This window comes from Mobula hypostoma, chromosome 1 (genome assembly GCF_963921235.1).
Source record: "Mobula hypostoma chromosome 1, sMobHyp1.1, whole genome shotgun sequence".
Lineage (NCBI taxonomy): Eukaryota > Metazoa > Chordata > Chondrichthyes > Myliobatiformes > Myliobatidae > Mobula > Mobula hypostoma.
Genome location: NC_086097.1, coordinates 40565294 through 40588383, shown reverse-complemented (window position 1 = coordinate 40588383; position 23090 = coordinate 40565294). Strand labels below are relative to the sequence as shown.

Genomic DNA, 23090 nt, shown 5'->3' with positions numbered 1-23090 from the left:
CTTTATCTGAACCAAGTTTCTAATATCGCTTGAAAACCATGGCTCTCTCAAACTTTTAACCTTTCCTTTCAACCTAACAGGAACATAAAGATTCTGAACCCTCAAAATTTCACCTTTAAATGACCTCTATTTCTCTGTTACATCCTTCCCATAAAACAAATTTTTCCAATCCACTCCTTCTAAATCCTTTCGCATCTCCTCAAAGTTAGCCTTTCTCCAATCAAAAATCTCAATCCTAGGTCCAGTCCTATCCTTCTCCATAATTACACTGAAACTAAGTGTATTGTGATCACTGGACCCGAAGTGCTCCCCAACAAATACCTCCGTCACCCGCCCTGTCTCATTCCCTAACAGGAGATCCAACACTGCCCTTTCTCTAGTTGGTACCTCTATGTATTGGTTCAAAAAACTATCTGCACACATTTTACAAACTCCAAACCATCCAGCCCTTTTACAGAATGGGCTTCCCAGTCTATGTGTGGAAAATTAAAGTCTCCCACAATCACGACCTTGTGCTTCCTACAAATATCTGCTATCTCCTTACAAATTTGCTCCTCCAGTTCTCGGTCCCCATTAAGTAGTCTATAATACACCCCTATAAGCATCACAACACCTTTCCTATTCCTCAATTTCACCCAAATAGTCTCCCTAGACGAGTCCAGTAATCTATCCTGCCAGAGCACCGCTGTTATATAATCTCTGACAAGCAATGCAACACCTCCCCCTCTTGCCCCTCCTATTCTATCACACCTGAAGCAATGAAATCCTGGAATATTTAGTTGCCAATCACACCCCTCCTGCAACCACATTTCACTAATAGCTACAACATCATATTTCCAGGTATCAATCCATGCTCTAAGCTCATCCACCTTTCTTATGTTACGTAAACAGCAACAATGAATATCAATCGAGACAGGTTATATAAAAACAACCAAACATTTATTAAACACGGATAAATGATAAGGAAAAAACAAACGAAAACTTTAACCGGAAGTTAACAGATATGCAGCCGTTCACCAACTTGACACTCAGCTCTGGTTCTTAAAGCGTTAAATGCGAAAACAGTTCTTAAAGCAATAAAGTCAAATATAGTTCTTAAAGCGATAACTTCGAAAGTCCAACAGATTTACACGTTCAATTGGGAGAGACTTCTCTGGAGAAGGATTTCTTCAGACGCAATTTTACTGCTGGTTCTGTCCACAGGATTCACAATGCCGAAAATAAACAGTCTAAATCAACTGACTTTAAATTCCTTGGGGGGGGGGAGAAAAGAGAGAGAGAGAAAGAAAGAGAGAGAAAGAGAGAGAAAGAGAGAGAAAGAGAGAGAAAGAGAGAGAAAGAGAGAGAAAGAGAGAGAAAGAGAGAGAAAGAGAGAGAAAGAGAGAGAAAGAGAGAGAAAGAGAGAGAAAGAGAGAGAGAGAGAGAGAGAGAGAGAGAGAGAGAGAGAGAGAGAGAGAGAGAAAGAGAGAGAAAGAGAGAGAAAGAGAGAGAAAGAGAAAGAGAGAGAAAGAGAGAGAAAGAGAGAGAAAGAGAGAGAAAGAGAGAGAGAGAGAGAGAGAGAGAGAGAGAGAGAGAGAGAGAGAGAGAGAGAGCGAGCGAACCTTTTTGCATGAACTCCTTGCTCTTTGTGGCAAGAGTTATCTCGATGCCGGTAGCTACTCCTCCAGTGAAGACTCAATAAGGTCGATCCTTTATTAAACTGCCAAATGATGCCGACACCTCTTGATCCTTCCATCCTGTAGCTTCAATAAGTTCTTCACTCTCCCTTCTAATGTTGGAATTGAGTAAATCAACACATCTAGCAAAAATTTCCAGTCCAAATAATATGGAATTTTGCAACAGAACGCACACTCCGTTTTAAAAATGAAACTGCATCACCAAAAACAAACACACAACAGAAACGGAGATACAGCACGCTCTACCTGGAAATCTACAAACTAAAAAAAACCCCTGCGTCACCTGGGTCGACCCTTATATAGTCACGAGGCACATGTCATCATGTGACCTCACATCGGCAGGAAAATCACATCAGGTGACCTCCAAAAGACCATTACATCATTCTCACTAAAAAAAACAGATCTCCTTGATCATGTAACACTTACAATGCTAACATTAAAATAGATGCATTTAAGAAACTCTCCCCCTCCCACTCTGTTTATCCATAATTGAGCAAACAACTTTGTTTACACTGAAGAAGTTTAAATCTTTTCTTCGACGGGAGTTCAGTGAAACCATCTCTCACTGCTCCCCATCTGTAATTTCTTCGGCTCTTCAACTTTTCGACCACATTTTGACTCAGACTCGCTATCACCCTTTTGCCAATCACCTGTCCAAGCTCTTGGCTCCATCCCTCCCACTCCTGTCTTCTCCTGTCATTTCGGATCTCCCCCTCCCCCTCTTAAATCTCTTACTAGCTCTTTCTTCAGTTAGTCCTGACGAAGAGTCTCGGCCTGAAACGTCGACTGTACCTCTTCCTAGAGATGCTGCTTGGCTGCTGCGTTCACCAGCAACTTTCATCTGTGTTGCTTGAATTTCCAGCATCTGCAGAATTCCTCGTGTTTGCGTTGTTATCTTCTTCTTTTTCCCTTACATTAACCCTCTCCTAGTCTCCTTAATTTGACTCCTTCCCCCCAACCATTCTAGTTTAAAGTCACCTTGGTAGCCCTCGCAAATCTCCCCGCCAGGATATTGGTCCCCCTATGATTCAAGTGCAACCCGTCCCTTTTGTACAGGTCACACCTGCGCCAATAGTGGTCCCAATGATCCAAAAACCCGAATCCCTGCCCCTTGCTCCAATCCCTCAGCCACGCATTTATCCTCCACCTCATTGCATTCCTACTCTCACTGTCGCGTGGCACAGGCAGTAATCCCGAGATTACTACCTTTGTCATCCTTTTTTTCAACTCCCTTCCTAACTCCCTATATTCTTCTTTCAGGACATCTCCCTTTTTCCAACCTATGTCATTGGTACCTATACGTACCACGACCTCTGGCTCCTCTCCCTCTCACTTCAAGATCTCTTGAACGCGATCAGAAACATCACAGACCCTGGCACCAGGGAGGCAAACGACCATCCGGGTCTCCTGACTTCGTCCACAGAATCGTCTATCTGACCCCCTAACTATTACTACTGCCCTCCTCTTCTGTTCCCTACCCTTCTTAGCTACAGGGCTGGACTCTGTGCCAGAGGCACGGCCGCTGTTGCTTCCCCCAGGTATGCTGTCCCCCCCAACAGTACTCAAATAGGAGTACTTATTGTCAAGCGCCACAGCCACAGCGGTGCTCTCTATTACTTTATTCTTCTTATTCCCCCTCCTAACCTCGACCCATGATTTGTTTAACCCCTTTACACTCCCATCCCATATCAACAAGGTCTGAGGGTCCTCCATTTCTTCTTTGAACAGAGACCAAATACATCAATACATTTTCAATACATCAGTGACTGCATTGCACAAAATCAGAACTCATAAATGTCAACAGACAAAATGCCACAACTCAGTAGCTTAGGCAACATCTATGGAGGAAAATAAACAGTTGATATTTCAGGCCAAGAACCTTCATTAGGGCTAAATACAAGCGGACGGAGGCCAAAGTCAAAATGACACCACTTTTCTGCTAATTTCCACCCTGATCTCGCATCTGCATGATCCATCATATTCAATCTCCTTTCAGTGAAACCATTCCTATAAATCTCTCCACAACTCTCTGTAAAGCATACACATCTCTATGTGCCTCTACATACATAGAGGCCACTTGGTAGAGGTGTACAAGATGAAGAGGCATAAAGAGTGTGGATAACCAGCAGCTTTGTCCAGGGTGGCAATGCTTAGTATGTAAGAATATAATTCTAAGGTAATGAGAGGAAAGTATAGCGGGGTGGTAGAGGTAGGTGTTACAAGAAAGAGTGATAAGTAAAGTGCATGGAACACACTGCCGGGCATTGTAGTCAAGGCAGATACATTAAGAATATTAAAGGAGACTTTTAGATAGACACATGGATGAAGGATAAATGGAATACTCTGTGGGAGAGAAGGGTTAGATTAATTTTGGAGGAGGTTAAAATGTCAGTACAACATCGTGGGCCAAGGGTCGGTAGTGAGTGGAAGTGCTCATTCAGTAGGCCTCGGGGTGCAGTCTGAAGCCAGCCCATCTAGTCAAGAGTGTAACTCTGCTCTCAAAGTGAAAGAGAGGAGCCTCCGAGCAACGACAAAGGTGACAAAGCAATTTATCAGCAATATTTTGAAACCCACATGCAAGACTGAGAGCTGGGAAAAGCACAAGGCTGTGCACTTTTATAAATGATTTCCAATCCTTGCATAATGTAATTTTCAATTCCGAATGCAGTTCTATTGAATCATGCCTCTCACATTAAAAGCAAACAATATCAGTCATTGTTCAGAGATAAGCTGCTGCCATTAATGCAAACCCTGCCATGTCTCAACCTGAAAGGCTGCCAAAGGAATGCTGCCAGCAATAGCACAGAAGCACCATGGATTCAACAGATACTCTTACTTTAATCACACTCCCAACTTTAGAAAGTAACATGCAGTAAGTTTTGAAGCTGTTTAGTCAGGTCTCCGAATGTCAGAATGTCCCTTTAAATGAATACAAATGCAACAAACTAGCCCAAGATTCTCCCAGTTGTATCTGTAAAGGAATCCGTGAAGATCCTAGGTTGTAGCCGAATTGTATGTTTATGCAGAGAAGGGAAGGCACAAATGAAGCACAACTCATAATATCGGTAGGTACGCAGCCGATGCTAGGAACTATCATACATGAAGGAGATTACACAAAAAAGTACCTGGGCCATTTTCCCAATGGGTGCAAATTTCACCCAGTTGCAGTCACTGTTGAGATCTACAGCAGAAAAGAAAACAAATCCACGCTTGATTTGACCACTTGAAAAACAGGTGCAAACACATGCAAATTCTAGGCAACAGAGCAACGTATTAGAGACTAGATCATATCCCCTGACAATGTTGATCCAAGAATAAGTCCTGTCTAGAACACCAGGAATAAGTTATCTGTTGTTCAAAAATAATGCCACGGGATATTTGAATTCAAAGTTCAAAGTTTAAAGTTCATTTATTATCAAAGTATGTATAAATTATACAACATTGAGATTTGTCCCCTTACTGGCAGCCAAAAAGCAAGAAACCTGAAAGAACCCAATTTTTAAAAAAAAAAGACCAACATCCAATATGCAGACAAAGGGGGGAAAAAAACACAAATCATGCAAGCAATAAAAGCAAGCAACAGCTTTCTGAACCAAATTGAGTCTATAGACTAGAATCCCAGCGCAGCCAGAGTCTGCACATAGCCTCGGTCTCAGTTCATCATATAGCGGAGCAAATTACTGCCAAGTTTGCAGACATGAAGCTTGCAGCAGCCTCACAGTGTCACAGCCTCAGCGCTGCGGAGAGAGCAGCAAACAACACAGGAGACCAAGCAGAATTGGCCCGACCCTCAGCTCCAGTCCCAACACCCCGTCTTTCCAGTCTAACTGGCCCAGCGTTTAAATGGTCCAAACACCAGATCATGCCGTGCACCAGGACCCAGGACCTGCTGCAGCAATACACTCTGGGCCTAGACCTTGCCACCTAGCATGAAGTCGTTCTTGACCTTTCCAAATCAGCTCAGTGCTTAGATCAATCTAACCTCAGTCCCGGTTTAGGTGGATGGGCACTGAAACTTCTCCACCACAACTCCTCTCTGAATCACTCCAGCTCCTTTTTTTTTAACTCCGACATCCATCTCTCAAGTCAGCTTCACTTTTGCTTACCTCTTCATTGTTTGTAGTGATAGTTTACAAAAATTTACCTCAGCAAAGAAGTATTAATAATGTTTTTAGTCATAGTTCTTGCCTCTTGAACTACCAGTAAGCTGAAGCCCAACTTTAGTATATTCTCAACCAAAAATCACCACTTCCAACAGGACAGCATATTTGGATACCATGTGAAATTCTAGGCTGGTACTGAGGGCTCTCTTATTCCTGGACAAAGACTTAAATTAACAAACTTAAGAGGTGAAAAGCAGCAGTATGGAGCAGCCTCCCTTTGCCTGACAAGATACATCTGCAATGACGCTCAAAGTTCAATATTGTGGCAACGCAATTATTTCATTTGCAACATAGGTACAGGTCTCCCTTCTACAGAATAGACTACAACTTACTAAGATGCCTTTCTCTCAAACTACAACCACCACTAACCATACCATACATCAGTCTGACTTGATCATGCATTTTCATTAGCTGCAGGACTGGAACTGTATATTTGACCATATCGGAAGAACGTTGTTCACTGCACAAACTGCCTGGTTTCAACATGACAGCACAGCAAATCACCACCTTCTAATAAGTAGGATACGATACAGTGAATACTAATAATTAACACAATATTTTCCAACTTGCACTGTTCCTTGCATTTCGCATTTTTTTTGTTTAAAATACTCTTGTGAATCTTTGAAGCAAATGCATCTCCAGCTCCAAGAAAACTGTCTTTATCGTGATCCTCCATGATGCAAAGCCATGCCATCATCACATGCATCCAGAAATGTGAGCTTAAAACTGTGTATCTAATTTCTTCACATAAACTTTGTAAGAGCAAATTTTCGTTCCATACTCCCATGTTTTTGTTAGTGATTTGTGAATTCAGTTAGGGAGAATTTCTGTTATCCAAACAGCCCTAAAGTGAGGTTTGTATTTCCAATTTCATTAGTACTTTTGAACCTACTGACATTGTTTCCTCAACAAATCAAACAGCACCTATTGTGGAGAGAAATGGATTAATAGTTTAATCAGTAATTTCATAGCAAAACTAATCTTTGCCAGACACTGGAAACAAAAGCTGTTTTGCCCTCCACAGCTGGCCTCAATCCTCAAGTATTTCCGGAATTTTCTATTTCAGCCTTCAATATATTTTCACAGGGATGTGTCTTTATTTACATAAAAAAAAATTACAACAACTGCCACTTGTAAAATCACTTCCATGCAACAGAAACCAAATAATTACCACTTCTATGGTGATAAAAGCATCCCAAAGCCAAGGGAGCTTCTTTTGATTCTCATGTCAAAGACATTACCTTGTGTTGTGCCGAAGTACATCCCTGCCAAAGGGTTTTTGTTGCAGGTTCTATTTTCCCTTTTTCAGTTACAAAGCTTTAGCAAAGGTGAGCAAGGGCCATAACACTTTAAAACATGTTCAATTTGGTTGTGAACAGAACCTGTCAGTCATGCGAAGGTCCAATCCATCCACAATTTCTGATTTTCTCAGCTACACTAAGCAGAGGGTCAGGGTCAATACCAGTGCAACCCTGGCAACTTTTATCTTGCATCAGTCTCCAGACCGAAGTACTGAAAAGACTTCACAAGTGGGACACCATTTCCTCACATGGCAAGTACACACACACACAACATTGATAGAGATGTTCTGTACACCGCTAATAACCCCTACACCTCCTCCCTCCATTCAAGGCCCCAAACAGTCCTTCCAGGTGAGGCGACACTTCCCCAGCAATTCTGCTGGGGTCATCTACTGTATCCAATGCTCCCGGTGTGGCCTCCTGTATATCCGCATCTTCACTCCGTCCACATCAAAAAGTGGGATTTCCCAGTGGCCACCTATTTTGATTCGACTTCCCATTCCAGCACATCAGTCCATGGCCTCCTCTCCTGCCATGATAAGACCACACTCAGATTGGAGGTGCAACACCTCATATTCTGTTTGGGTAGCTTCCAACCTGATGGCACGAACATTAATTTCTTGAAATTTCTGTAATTCCACCCCCCCCCCCACATTGTCATTCTGGATTTCCACTTCCCTCTCACAGATTCTATCCTTACCTGCCCATCACCTCCCTCTGGGGCTCCTTCTGCTTCCCTTTCTTCCATGGTTTCCTGTCCTCTCTTATCAGATTCCCCTTTCTCCAGCCCTTTCTCTCTTCCACCGATCAACTTCCCAGCTCTTATCTACACCCCACCCCTTCTCCCAATTTCACCTATCACCTGCCACCTTGTACTTCATCCTCCCCTTCTCACATCTTCTTGTATTGTACTGGCTTCTTCTCCCTTCCTTTCCAGTCCTGATGAAGGGTCTCAGCCTGAAACATAGATGCTACCTGTCCTGCTCAGTTCCTCCAGCATTTTGTGTGTGTAACATAGAATATATTCAAAAACTTAAATGCTTGCGGCACCCCACTTTTGGCTTGGCTAGTGTTGAAGTCTGACGGACTAAGACTTAGCTTTAACATGGTTAAACATGGCTGTGGATTCAAGCCTTACCCCAAGACTCAAGCACATAACTTAGACTAACATGACAGTACAATGCATCTGTGGAACAAACCATTAAACCAACTTTCTGTCAAACTTTTTATAAGAGACCAAAACAGAGAAGTTCTGCAGACATCTTAGCCAATACTAGATAAAATTTTCTCATCATTCTCTCATGACTGTTTTGGCACCCTTGATTTAGACAAATTTGTATAACAAATATATTAATATATTTGACTACTTTGCAGATGTATATAATTGAATAGAAGACTAATGGATAGCCTTAATGTGTGATAGGCAATGGAATACTTTATTAAAATACTTATCAGCTCAGAGCATTGCTGAGCTCATCTATTAAAGAGCAGTAATAGGCAGCATTAACCAACACTATCCCATAACCCAGCAGTAAGTCTACACAGACACATCCAGATTTTATTAATGATCAACAGCAACCCAGATTTCCCACAAGGAACATTAACTTGGCTACAGGAAATAGGGTTGAAATGATAAGACAAATTGCCGTGAAACACTCAGCAGGTCAGGCGGCATCAGTGGAGAGAGAAATAGAATTAGCACTTCAAGCAGATGACATTTCATCAGGACTGAAAAAATTATAAGATGAAAGAAAAAGAGTGAAGGGAAAAAAAGGAAAGGTTTATGATGTAGTAGAAGTCAGGAAACATTAAAAATCTAGAGTAATAAATAAGACAAAGGAAAGCTTAGAGGACAATTAAACAGAAGAATCTAAAAACTTAAATGCACTAAAAGCATTGAATCATGTAAGACTACTGAATCTGGCTGGAAGTCTTTTGTGCACTACTGGAGATAACAAATAAATCTGAATCTAACATAATATTTGAATAGGTTATTTCACTGCAAACTAATATGTACACGTTAAAGAGAAAAGCTTCACTCGTGGTTCAGCAAGGAGACAGTATCAAGTGAAATGAAAAAGTCTACAGAAAAACAAGAAATAGAAACCCAGCAGAATAAAATAAAATGATAAAATGCAATTAAAATACCAAGAGGGAAGCACAAAGATAGAAAGCTGCAATACCTTATAAAGGCTATTAAAATTTACTGAAAACCACTGACAAAGTGGTAAAAAGGAATTGTGCCCAACACGCAGCATACAGAACTATTGAAAAAGCAACAATTTATCTGATTAACCAAACAGTCTAGATAATTATCAGAGTAGAGAAAGAGAATACAATACTGGGAAATACAAGGGAACCCAAACCTAAGTCAAGGAGAAACAGAGGATTGTATACCCCTTGAAACAGAATTTAAGATAGTCAAATCTCTGGGACCCAATGATTATCATCTAAAGGGGATTAGGGGCAAATTAGAGTTCTTCAGTTTTGTGATTCAGGATGGATAAACTGCAAATGATAAGGTGATCAAATTAACATGATCTCCAGGAATAAACCAAGACTGCTCACATCCCATCAAGTGAATAGAAACAGAATTACATCATGGAAAAAATTTATGACTCAGAAGGGAGCAACATTCATGCATTTTATAAATGTGATGAATGTTTTAATCCATCTTTTCAGACAGCATGTTCCAGACATGTGCATACAACTGGGTAAAACAAAATCCTCATCTCCCCTGCAATTTTCCTAGCAATTAATTTAAAACCATTCCCCTGATATTCCAGCCTCCAAGAGATAGAAGTTCTTCCAATTCATTCTCCCTTAAGCAAGTCTCTTCTCAACCTCCATTACTCCAAAGCAAACCATCCTAACATCCAACCTTTTCTTACCCCCTTGTAATTTTCCAGTCCTGGTAACATCTTTAGAAATCTGCTTTCTACAGTGCAACCACATCCTTCCCATAAGGGGTGATCAGAAATATGCATACAGTCCTCAAGCTGATGGGCATTCAAGCATAAGAGTTAGCATAGACGTCAGGATTTATCTATGAAGTTATGGTGGTCACTAACTTGGTGAATAAGGGAATTGTCAGCTAAATTAAAAAGTGCACAGATTGAGAACAATCTGGATTGCTGAAGGATATAGAATACAGAGGGATGGGGATAAAGGGGTCATTTTAAGATTGATGGAATATGACAAGTGGACCTGTACTGGGGTCTGAAATTTTTCATTTTCATTATGTTAAAGGAATGAAGTAATGGAGTTTCACAAATCTGAATCGGAGATGGACTTAGAGGGACAAACTAATTTATAGAAAGAGGGAGAATAATTCAGCAAGCGGGGGGGGGGAGTAAATAGGCAAAAAATATGGCAAATGGTGTTCAAAGCATGATGTATAGTCAGCCACTTTGGGTTTGCGTTGGACAGATTAGAAAATTTGCTTACTGATTAGAGATTAGGAAAAGTGAAAGAGCGATAAGATTTATCTCTGCATATACAAAACTAAAAGCAAACTCACACATGCCAAATGTAATCATCAAGGTTAATGCATCAATTGTTTTGGGGATTAAAAATTGAGAAGCAATGTTTCACTTGTAAGACAGGCTTGATCAGATCAATTCACAAGAATATGCTTGAGTATGTGCATTGACTCTCAGCAAGATTTATTGATCCAATAGTGAATAGACTGTAGATTCAGTAGAAGGATACTAAGGCTTAAAGTGCACTGATATCCAGATACAAAGTAATGTACATTTATGAATATGGGATTTAACAAAAATAAATATATTTTTATTTTTAAATCTACAGGGTTTAGTTAAGCTTTCCACTAGATGATCCATCACAAGAGGTCATAAAACTTTTAAAATCTGAGCTATTTTACCAGTGGAAAACCAGCATATTTACCATCACCCAGGCAAAGATCAATGAAAATCTGGTGCACTTTTCCATTCCTTCACCATCAAATAAAAAGCATTGATGCTAAGATCATTGGACTTTTCATAACGAATAGATAGAATGTTATTTGGTAAAAAGAATGTAAAACATAAGAAGAGGATGTTAAGGTCCAGATCATCAGTTCAATGGTAGAAAAAGCCGAAGGATCTAAATTGGCAGCAACATCTCTAGCTCCATCACGCTGAGCACTTGCCTTCCCCCACACCCCTACCAGGGCTGTGTGCTCAGCCCACTGCTGTCCATAACTGCTGATGCATGACTGTACGGCTAGATCCAGTTTAAACCAAGTTATGAAGTTCACTGATCACTGATGACACAACAGTGGTTAGCCTCATCAGTAATATTGCCAAGATGGCATACAGAGAGGAGGTGGATCGGCTGATAGAATGGTAAACATAAATTGCTCCTCTATGGAGAGAGTTAGGTGCACTAAGTTTCTAGGAGTGCACATTACAGACAACCTCACCTGGTCCCTCAACACCACTTCTTTGGTCAAGAAAGCATAGCAGCATCTGCACTTCCCGTTGAGATTGAGGTAAGTGAGGCTCCCCAACACCACCCCCCCCGCCCCACCCCCCACCCCCCACCATTCTGATCAATTTTTACAGGAGCGATAGTGAGACTGTCCTGACTAGCTGTATTGCCGTCTGGTATTGGAATTGCAAGACATCTGATTACAAGTCCCTACAAAGGATTGCAAGAACTGCTGAGAGGATGATCAGGGATATTTACCGGAAGTGCTGCATACGCAGGGCCCTTAGCACCATCGATGATCTCTGCCGTCCATCCTACAATCTCTGTGACCCCCTACCATCAGGCGGAAGATACCATAGCATTAGGACAAGGACTGTTAGAATAGGAAACAGCTTCTTCTCCCAGGCTGGGAGATGACTGAACTCTATGCTGCCACCCAGGTCTCATCACTTATGAAGTGCCAGTAGCACTACACGGTTTACTTTTTAAACTTGTGTCATAAATGCACCTTACTATTTGTTAACTTATTTGTGGTAATATTACTTTAAGTGTTGTGTTATATGTACTGTGCATCTTGGTCCAGAGGAATGTTGTTTTGTTTGGTGATGTTTCTGTCAATACTTTATATCCATGGGAGGTACAACTGGAAACTGTGACATGTTGAGTATACAAGCAACGCGGAGGTGGCTGAAGGAGAAGACAGTTTCTTTACAGTGTTTGTACTCCACTAATTGATCAAAGAAATTGCATGAGACTACCTCCATAATTATTGATGGTAAGAGGACATAGAATGCAGTCAGTCAGAAAACAAGAACCATTTGGAAACTAGGCATGGAAACAACAGAAATACAAAATTAGATGAAAAATAATTGGAAAGGACATTTTCTACACTGAAGGAAAATAAACAGTTGTTTCCCCCAGGAGGTCTGTACAAAGCATATTACTCTTTAAATGCCTTGGATTTTGGTACTGAAGCCACGATTCCGACACTTTGAAATGATAATGAGGGGTTTAGTAAACAATAAACAGTCACTGATTTCAGGGGAGATTTAATGATGAGAGTCAAACTACGTCAAATGAAATTTAACAGGCGAAGTCATTGTCACTACAATGAAGAATAGAACTACAAATTAAAAAGGACTCGGGGCAAGTCTGCAGTGATGGAAGCAGGTTCAATTATAATGCTCAAAAACAAACAGAATAAATATTTGGAGCTGCAAAACAGGAGAGGGATCACGTGGAAAGCCCATGAAAGCGTCAGGATTGGTATGATGGGCTTCCTATTATGCTGAGTCAGAGTGTGCTTCCACGTTGATCCACAATCCACAGTGGTAAATATGACCAATCAGGTTTTGAAAGTTAATAACAGTAAATATAAAATGAATTTGTTTTTACATGTTTCTGTAAATGATAGCCCTACAAAATACACAAAGCTTGTTCATAACTAGCATAAAAAGTGTATTTTTTCCTATAGGGATTAGTAGAACTTCTTCAGTTAGCATCCATTCCATTACGTTAGGAGGTTAAACATATAACTCACACTCCAGACACTTGATCACACATCTAATATCTCAGCATGACTGAATGACATGCAGGCTTTTTGATAGGGCATTAAAATCCAAGTAAGCTGTTTGAATCTAAATATCATTAAAAGCAAGAATTCTGGACAATAGTTATTCTCAATTTATCGGCCTAAGCCCAACTAGTATTGAACTGTTCATGGATCCTTGCTTCCAAATTGGCAGCCACATTTCCAGCCATAATAATTCAAAATTACTTCAGCTGTTGGACTCTGTGGGATGTCCAGCGATTAAGTTACTAGCTAAAACAGCAAGCCGCGTGAGCAGGGTGGGCTCTTTGTGGACTGAAAATTACTCTAATTTTCTTTCATTAGAGATATTTATAAAGAATAGCACAGCTGCATCCATTGCATTTCTATCCAACAGTAAATGCACCAATTTGTAAAATTAACTGAATCTCTCATAGTTGGTATAATACAAATTAGGTTAGCATCTGACCTATGTAGACATGATGCATGTATTAATATGACTGCAAGTCATCATCCAGTATACATTTATCTCATAGATGTCGTACTTTATTACTGATGCAAACTAATCTTTCCCTTTGTAACAAAGGAAACTGATGAGGGTAGGGCAGTAGATGTGGTCTACATGGATTTTAGCAAGGCATTTGACAAGGTCCCCCACAAGAGACTCATTCAGAAAGTCATGAGGCATGGCTGTTTGGTAAAAAATTGGCTTACAGGAAGAAAGCAGAGGGTAGTAGTGGAAGGAAAGTATTCTGCCTGGAGGTCGGTGACTAGTGGAGTGCCGCAAGGATCTGTCCTGGGACCCCTGCTCTTTGTGATTTTTATAAATGACCTGGATGAAGAGGTGGAATGATGGGTGAGTAAGTTTGCAGATGACATGAAGACTGGAGGAGTTGTGGATGGAGCTGTAGGTTGTCGAAGGTTACAAGAGGATATAGACAGGATACAGAGTTGGGAAGAAAAGTGGCAGATGGAGTTCAATCCGGATAAGTGTGAGATGATGCATTTTGGAAGGACAAACCAGAAGGCTGAGTACAGGGTTAATGGTCGGTTACTTAAGAGTGTGGGTGAACAGAGGGACCTTGGGGTTCAAATCCATACATCCCTCAAGGTCACTGCACAGGTTGATAGGATAGTTAAGAAGGCTTATGGGATGCTAGGCTTCATTAATAGGGGGATTGAGTTCAAGAGTACAGAGGTCATGTTGCAACTCCACAAGTCTTGGGTGAAACCACACTTAGAGTATTGTGTTCCGTTCTGGTCACCTTATTATAGGAAGGATGTGGAAGCTATGGAGAGGGTGCAGAGGAAATTTACCAGGATGTTGCCTGGATTGGAAAATAAGTCTTATGAGGCAAGGTTAGCAGAGCTGGGACTTTTCTCTTTGGAGCATAGAAGGATGAGAGGGGACTTGATAGAGGTCTACAAGATTATGAGAGGCATAGATAGGGTGGATAGCCAGTACCTGTTTCCCAAGGCATGAATAGCAAACACCAGAGGGCATATGTACAAAGTTAAGGGAGGGAAATTTAGGGGAGACATCAGGGGTAAGTTTTTTTTTTATACACAGAGGGTTGTGGGTGCCTGGAATGACTTGCCAGGGATGGTGGTGGAGGCCAAAACATTAGGAGTATTGAAGAGCCTCTTGGACAGGCACATGGATGAAAGAAAAATAGAGGGTTACGAGGTAGTGTGGGTTTAGTACTTTTTATTAAAAAAAAAGGAATATATGGGTTGGCACAATATCAAAGGCTGAAGGGCCTGTACTGTGCTGTAGTATCCTAGTGTCTAATGATGGGCCAGTCATTGACCTGGATACTGATGCAATTACAACTGTCCTTCAATTGGCTAAGAATCCACAAATGCTCAGATTTTCCTGTCAACAGCAGAAGCCTTAAAAGGCTTCCAGCTAACGAAGCATGTCAAGAGCAAAGAGGTAAACAGCTAAATGCAACAATATGCAGAACCAAAGATTAGGCATGAGCAACAAGAAAATTTTGATTCCATGGGATTTTTTTAAAATAAAATTATGCCAGTTAAACAATAAAAATGAATGGAATGCTCTAGGAAGAGGTTTAGGTGAAGCAAAAACATCAACCAGGTGGGAATATTAACCTCATTCTATGCTTCCATGAAATATGTGGTAATTCAAGTTACCATAAAAACTTCTACTTGCCCTGTGCCTCAGTCCTACATGAGGTGTAGCAGGTCGCCAGTCCCTGCCAAAAGCCCAATGTGCTTTGAACTCGTTACAATTATCTCTAAGTTCAAGGATGATTAAAAATGTCTCTATTCGAATGAAACAGCATTATTTATTTTCTACTACTTAATCAAAAGTCTATTTCAAAAAACAGCTGTAAATTGTCAGTTAGATTGAAACAATATCAATTATTTTCAACTACTTAATCTAAAGAGCTTTCAAAATACAGTAGCTTTAAATCAAAAAGGGGTATGGGAAAAGCCTGATGACTTTTCTGAGCAGGGTCAGTAACTCCAGTCAAGCTAACAGACTGTGCTACCTTCACCAGCCATGCCTGGTATAAAGTCAGGGCCCAGGTGTATCAGAAAGGGTGGGCTGAAACTTTACAATGTGCAGGTACTGAAGGCAGAAACAAGCTGACCCATAAGCTACTGTACTCTGCAAGCTATTAATTCCACCAACCACTGCCCGACTCTGGAGGAGCCTTAGGTTTGTCATTTTAATGGTCTGAACTTGCAAAGCAAATGCCACATTTGTCATTTATCCTTTGACATTGGACTACCACATTCACTTGCAAATAGAATGTCATGTGGGTGACATCAGTGGTATTCAATTTAATGTAATGTATCCTTTGTGCATGCATATGACTTTGAAATTACATCCACTCAAAGAATTACATAGAACTCCTCAGGCCGTATTGCATATAGACAAATGGAGAAAAGGGAATCATTTTGGCTTTTTGGATACATGATAGCTCAGACTGTAGGGAGAAGAAATATCCATGCATGAAAAATCGGTGCAGGCATCAGGAGCAAACTCCTCCTCACTTAAGGTGAACTTATATTTCAAAGGCCTTTTGCTCTTACTGACCTTGCCCGTCTGGAATGTAGAGGCCAAATACATGAATCAGTTTATCACTTGCCACTATCTGCCGTTCAGGAGATTGTAAGCAAACTATAATTGCCTAATACACAAGTGACAGTTTTCCAGTAAATGAAGTCTCCTCTGATGCACATTAAAAATACTCAGAGCAATAATTCAGGTTATATGTTAGTTAACTTGTATTGTACTTTAAGGACAGAAACATAATGTAATAAATAATTAGATCATCCCACATTCTTGTTTTGGCTTCAAAAGCCAAACACAGCCTGCAATCATTAAGGCTTCTTAAATGCTGCATCATGGTTAATGAGTACCCTGGGTGACTGTTGGGCACAGTGACTTGGTGGCCCCCATTCCTCACCAAGTAAATTCTGTGATACCTGGTATTCCTTGTTTGTGATTTCCCAGCCAAATACAAACCAAGATTAGGTTCATGGAGTTGTACAACATGGAAACAGACCATTTGGTCCAATATGTCTACTGGAGCTAGTCCCATTTGCCTGTGTTTACCCTGTATTCCTCTAAAGATCAGATGTGCTCAGTCACTTCCAGATTCATGCCAACTATCTGAAAAACACATTTCCATGATGCTGTTAATATGCAAGTGTACTTTAAACGACAACCCTCTGCAGTGTTTGCCTCTCCCCTCCAAAATATGTAAAATCTCAACAGAGGGAGAATAATTTATGCCAATCAGTTGCTTTGCCACCTGTACCAAAAATAATATACCTTTCAAAAAACAGACACACAACTAAATGTTCAGCTACTTTGTAAATATCTGGTGTCATTTCTCACTGGGGTACCTCTGACAGCCAGAAACTATTGGCCGACAATTAGGCAAAACTTAAAACGATTGTTTCTGTTACAGTTCTTTTGAATTTTTCTTCAGCTCTTATTTGTACCAGTCAAATAAAAATGCGTTTCAAAACAGCAGCCAAATTTTACAGTCCCATGCTAGTGAAGGAAGGAATGTTGTTTCCTTGTGGCTCCTCAATATTGATTGATTATTAGAGACCGACAGGTCAATTTCGTTTGCGACATTAACATAACCTGACATCTCGTTGCTCAACTCACGAATGCTCGCTCCCCATAACATCAACAACCCACGTTCCCCGCCATTGGATTACAGCGCCGTCCTTAGGAAAGCGGTACTATGACTTCAGTGGATTCAGCCCAGGAAGGAAATAAAAAGAGTTATAGTTCAGTCGGCTCGAAATAGCGAGCTCATTGATTCCTTTACAACGGGACCTCCGCCACCATCTATATTGTGACCAATTATCAATCGCTAATCTGGTTATTCACTGCAGATGCCGAGATAATAGTAACATGCCGGTTACACAGTCAGACCTGTGACGACTCCCTGCGCGATTGTTCATTTTTTTTTAAAAAAAGGAGACAACAGTTTTTAATACTCTCCGGATGCAAGATTGTGCCCAATGAAGCTTCCATTAGATCACTCAGTAGAGGGTTAGCCTGTGAGTGTGTATGAGTGAGCGAGAGAAAGACGAACGAGCAACTCTGCGTTAGCAGTCTGAACACATTCTCGACACGACGTCGCATTTTGAGAATGATTTTAATAGTACAGTGATGTAATGGAATTTGTAAAACCGTCTGTACAACCTCCTTTTCCGAACTTTTTAAAGCAATTGATTGTCTGAAATTCAGATGATCGTTTCAAGTCCTTGCCAATATTTGTTTCAGTCTCTCCAGTTAACTCAACAGGTTGGAGCATAGGATGGGTATTTTGTTGGTGGGGTGGAGATGGAACTTGTTTGTTTTGGAAAAAAAATTAAAAAGCCTGAGAGCGGAAGGGTACTGCCCTTGACGTCTGCCCCCCCCATTCATAAAATGGTGACATCATACCTACACCACTTCATCGTCATTCCTGAAAAAAGAATTATATGACCTAACATTCATTCGCTCTCGCGACTGAATTCCAGGAAATCTCCCCATCTCTCCTAGTCAACTTTCTGTTTAGAAAAAGCGGTCATTTAGTTCCGAACGTCAATAAAGGACGTATCTGGATTATAAACCAAAACTTATTCGGTGTTATTCTTAACTCAAACACAAGCCCAGTGAACCTTTGTTGAACCCAGGTGTATTTATTTCGCCTTGTCAATACAACAAGTATTCAGCGCTACAGGCGGGGGTTCACTTGTAATTATCTTCCGATAAAGACATTCGTTCCTTCTATTTTCCTAGTTGGCATCTGCATCTAATTTGTAATCTGATTACTAGGTCACCAGGACCTCTTCAAATATCATTTAAATATTAAATTTTCCAACTACAATGAGAAAAATTTATTATCTCCAATTATAACCAATACATAATGTTCTTGTCCACAAACTTAACCTCACCTCCTCAAAGCTTAAGTCCAGCTTTTACATTGGAAATGTTGGACCAGGTGGGTCTCGTCATCCATGATATCTTTACTGCTTGTGAATACTTCAGGTCCAAACGGCTGCATAATTATTCATTAATTATTAACTAACAAACTGAAACTGGCCCGTTATTGCAATTCCCTTTTCACCAAATTTCCACCCCGGTCATTCTGTTGCGCACAATCCGATGTGCCTTAAACTGCGTAACCTCGTGCGCTTCTTTGTCAAAATGCTTGAACGATATCAAGTATACTACATCTACTAGTTTCCCCTAATGACCCTTCTGGCTACAGCCCGAAAATGCTCTTAATTAAAAATCGTTCATTTTCACACATACCGTCATTCATTTCAAACCGTTATGGTATTATCGCTCGCGTGTATTAAATCGCTTTCACGTAGTGATCTATTTTGGAGCCATCGTTAATAGTCTAATTCTTTAGGAACTTGGCACGTAAAATCTGAAACAGCAATCCCGGTTTCCAGTGTTGTACACAGTGTGCTCAATGAATTGCTTGAGCTTGATCAGTGATTAATGATCTTCAGAACTAAATGTACGCAAGCAAGTTTAAGGTCGTGCTTGAGGAAGGGATTTCGGCATCATGTAACAAACTGCAGCCACCTCATGGATACTTCAAACATCAATAAAATAAAGATGATATTAAATGTACGAGTGTGTACCCAATTAAACAGGGAGCTGATGCCCAGATGAGAGAAACTGCCCCTTTTTGAGGGAAGGCAACCCCGGAAGCCCTTAACACGCGTTATTGCAACTGCGGTTAACATTCCAACAATTAAGCGTCGCGTTCGCAATATTTTTTTCATTGAAAATCCGCATATGCATTTACCACAATGGAACAGCTCGCTAAACAGTTGCTGGAAATTAAAACGTCAACTGGAATTCTATGTTTTTTTAAAAAATACTTTCACTGCATTCGCTCAGACTTGGACGAGGATTTCATTTTTTTTTAAGAATACATTGTTGAAATCCTTGGAGCGTTTACAGATGCGCCGAGTTAGCACGAAGAACAATTCCACGCTGATCACCAAAAGAGAATCGTTTCCATCACAAACTTACCGTACACCCCCTGGGCAGAAATGCCTTCTAGTACAACTGTAAGCAGCCACGAGAGCAGATAAGCACAATCCATCTTCACGTTAACATATCCAGCCTTCGGCGCACTGTTCAGCAATCCCGGCAACCGGGGACCAGCGGCAATGATCCCCTCAGTCCCCAACTGGGCAGAGGGCGGTCGACTACGAGGAAATATAATGGTGTTTTTTTTGGAAGAAATCAAGTCAGAGACAGGTGTCTGTGTTTCGGGGTTAGAGAAGCGGGACTGCGCCCGTTACTGTCCGGGTCGGAGCCTGCAGCCAACCCATGGAGATGGAGGCTGTTATTACACTGTAAGAGGCGAGAGCTTTGCTAGCCACGGCGGTTGTTTAAAAGTAACTCGCTTTGGTCCCTGGAGAACAATTAAGAAAACACGTTCGATCGCAGTTCAGCTGAATCCATTTAGTTCCCGGCCCATTCCGGCAGTCGCTAACATACCCAATGATAAAACGGATAAGAGGAAGGCACCAGCTCCCGGCAAAACTCGGCTTCCTTTTCAACAGCGACGAATTATTCGAGCTGCAACATTTTTTTTCAATGAGAAATCTCTCCGTTTCCTCTACGCACGCACAAACGGACACATACACACATACAGAGACACACAGCTGAATCTGCTCGGAACTCAATACCCATCCACTCCCCAGACCCGGGAGAGGGGGAAGAGAAAAAAAATCACTGAGACGAGAAGTTCAGGACGTGGAGAGAGGCTGGTTCACTGCTGTATCGAAGGCTGGCGGAGTAGAAACATGTCAGCTCGGCAGGGAGAGAGAACGAGAAGGGCGCCGGAGAAGACAGCGACAGTAGCAGCATCCCCATCCGCACCCGATCCGATCCCGCACTACCTCGGCTCGGCGAGACGGCTGCCTGGCTGGGTGGATGTAGGGTTTGGATGGAGGGGCAGAGGCAGACAGAGTCCGGGCGGAATTGTCAGCAGCTGTAGTGGCTGCTAGCGGAGCCCGATCATCACGTTGCTCAGTACGTGCTCGGATAGTGAACATGCAGCTCGCCCGCAGACGGAGACGTACGGGCTGCGTGATTGAAGCTCGTCAGCAGCGAGGCGAAGAAAGCAGATTAAAGGAGTGCTCCATCCCACTCAACGCGCATTTCAGCTGCATCGCCTTTCGCATTTCTACATTTGAGCACGGTTACTGTGTGAATAAAAAGGCGCAAGCGAGCGCGCGCGCACACACGGGCACAGAGATCGGGGCCGCGGCTCGCAGTGCTGAAACACTCTATTCCCCGCCCTGGGCTTTCTGAGGAGGGCAAACAGGGAAATTAGATGATATTAGGACCAACACTTTTTTTTTGCGCACGGAATCGCAATGATTTTATGCATGCATGTTTTAGAGAAGCCCCTTGTTCGTATTAGACAAAGTTCCATAAGAGGCCCTCTAGCAAAACTCCAGGGCACAGCATTAAGCAGACACTTCCTGGGGCAGGTAATCAGAAAGGGGCGCGGCTCCTCGAGACCCCTCTCTTTATAAGAGGTGAGTCGAAGTTTCGTGTTCTCAGATGAGGTCAGTTTCTTCTCGATGACTAGGGCTCCTCTGTATCTCCTCGCAAATAAGCTACTGCTTGGGACGTTTCAGGTTTTGCGCTTACGCGGAAAGTTCGCAAAACCACCGGAGCAGGAGTAGGCCACTCGGCCCCTCAGGCCTGTTCCACCATTCAGTATGATCCTGACAATCTACCCAGGCCTTGGCATCTTCTTTATGTCAAATAACCATAAACCTCCGTCTTTCAAATATAAACCTATCTTCATCTTAACTACTTAAATTATTTCAATTGCGGCTAGACATTTGTTAAATGGAGACGCAAGAGATTGTTGGAATCTGTAGCAAAGAAAAACAAACTGCTTGAAGAACCCATCGGGGCTTCTGTTGATGGAACTGGACCCTTGATATTTCGTATCAAGACTCAAACCTGATAAGGGGCCCCAACCAAAAACATCGACTGTCCATTTTCCCCCACAGGTGCTACCTGGCCTGCCGATTTCCTCTCGTAGTTTTTTTTTGCTGGAAATTTGTTTAAAATATTTCAGTTTTAAAAAAATGATTGTTTGATCAGCTGGGTCCTTGTCACGAACCTGAATTTAAGAGTTCGGAACCAAACTTTTGCGAAATCGGTTCCTGGGGTTTATTTTGCCCCAAACAACGGATCGCTCTGTGCCCAAAGATTTTGCATTTGACTATGCACAGGCAACCCACTGCAGCCAAGGTGAGCGAGGCTTCAGTGTATGCGGGGAAACGGATGGGCTAAGTAACTCATGAAAAACAAATAACAGAGAACGGATATCAACGTGTGGTTTTATTCCAGGATAGAATTCCTTTGCAGTATTCGCACGCAGAAATATCCGGAGCCAGGAAATGAGTCCAGCCTCCAGAAAACACTGCCGACTCAACCTCTGGTTACGGTCCCCTTCTATACTGAGCATCTTGTCCTGTCCAACGAACTGAACGTTGGGTTAATTCAGTGGGCAGTTTTAAATGTCCATTCACACAACCAACCGCACAACAATAATATCTGCCACTCATATCCTCTCCTAAAGACCATAAGACAAAGGAGAAGCACCAGGCCACTCGGCCCATCGACTCTATTCCGCCATTCGATATGGCTGATATAATTATTCCTTTCATCTCTGTTCTTTTGCTTGCTGCCCATCACCTTTGACGCCTCGACTAACCAAGAACTCATCAACCTCTGCTTTAAATATAATGAATGGCTCTACAGCCGCCCACGGCAAAGAATTCCACTGATTCACCATCCTCTGGCGAAAGAAATTCCCTCTCATCTCTGTTCTAAATGGCCATCCCTCTATTTGGAGTCTGTCTTCTGTCTCACCCACCTGGAAGCATCCTCTCCGCAGCCATTCTATCTAGGCCCTTCAAGATTCGATAGGATTCGGTGAGATCCCACTTCATTCTTCTCAATTCCAGCGAGTACGGGCCCAGAGTCATCAAACGCTACTCATATGTCAACCCTTTCATTCCCAGAGTCATTCTCGTGAATCTCCTCTGTACCTTCTCCAATGCTAACAAATCTTTTCTTAGATAAGGAGCCTAAAACTGCTCAGAATACTCCAAAGGGCCGTCTGACCAATGCCTTATAAAACCTCAAGCATCTCATTGTGGCTGTTATATTTTAGTCCTCTCAAAATGAATGCTAAAATTACAGTTGCCTCCTTACCACTGAATCAACCTGCAAGCCAAATTTTAGAGAACCCTGCACAAGGACTCCTAAGTCCTTTTGCGACTCTGATTTTTGAATTTTCTCCACATTTAAAAACATACCTGCACGTTTATTCCTTCAACCAAAGTGCATGACCATAAACTTCCCTACACTATATTCCATCTGCCACTTCTATTTCCACACTCCCAGGCTGTCCAAGTCCTTCTG

The 23090-nt window shown here is 41.8% G+C and overlaps 1 protein-coding gene across 2 annotated transcripts in view; it reads right to left on the bottom strand.

The window, feature by feature from the left end:
* mdga2a (MAM domain containing glycosylphosphatidylinositol anchor 2a) overlaps positions 1 to 19771 on the bottom strand; it is a 1048869-nt gene extending 1029098 nt beyond the window's left edge. For both annotated transcript variants that reach the window (XM_063047135.1, XM_063047145.1), the window contains exon 1: positions 19659 to 19771. In XM_063047135.1, the coding sequence (XP_062903205.1) occupies positions 19659 to 19731 (73 nt within the window). In that variant the 5' untranslated portion in view covers positions 19732 to 19771. The remainder of the gene's footprint in view (positions 1 to 19658) is intronic.
* Between the last annotated feature and the right edge of the window lie 3319 nt (positions 19772 to 23090).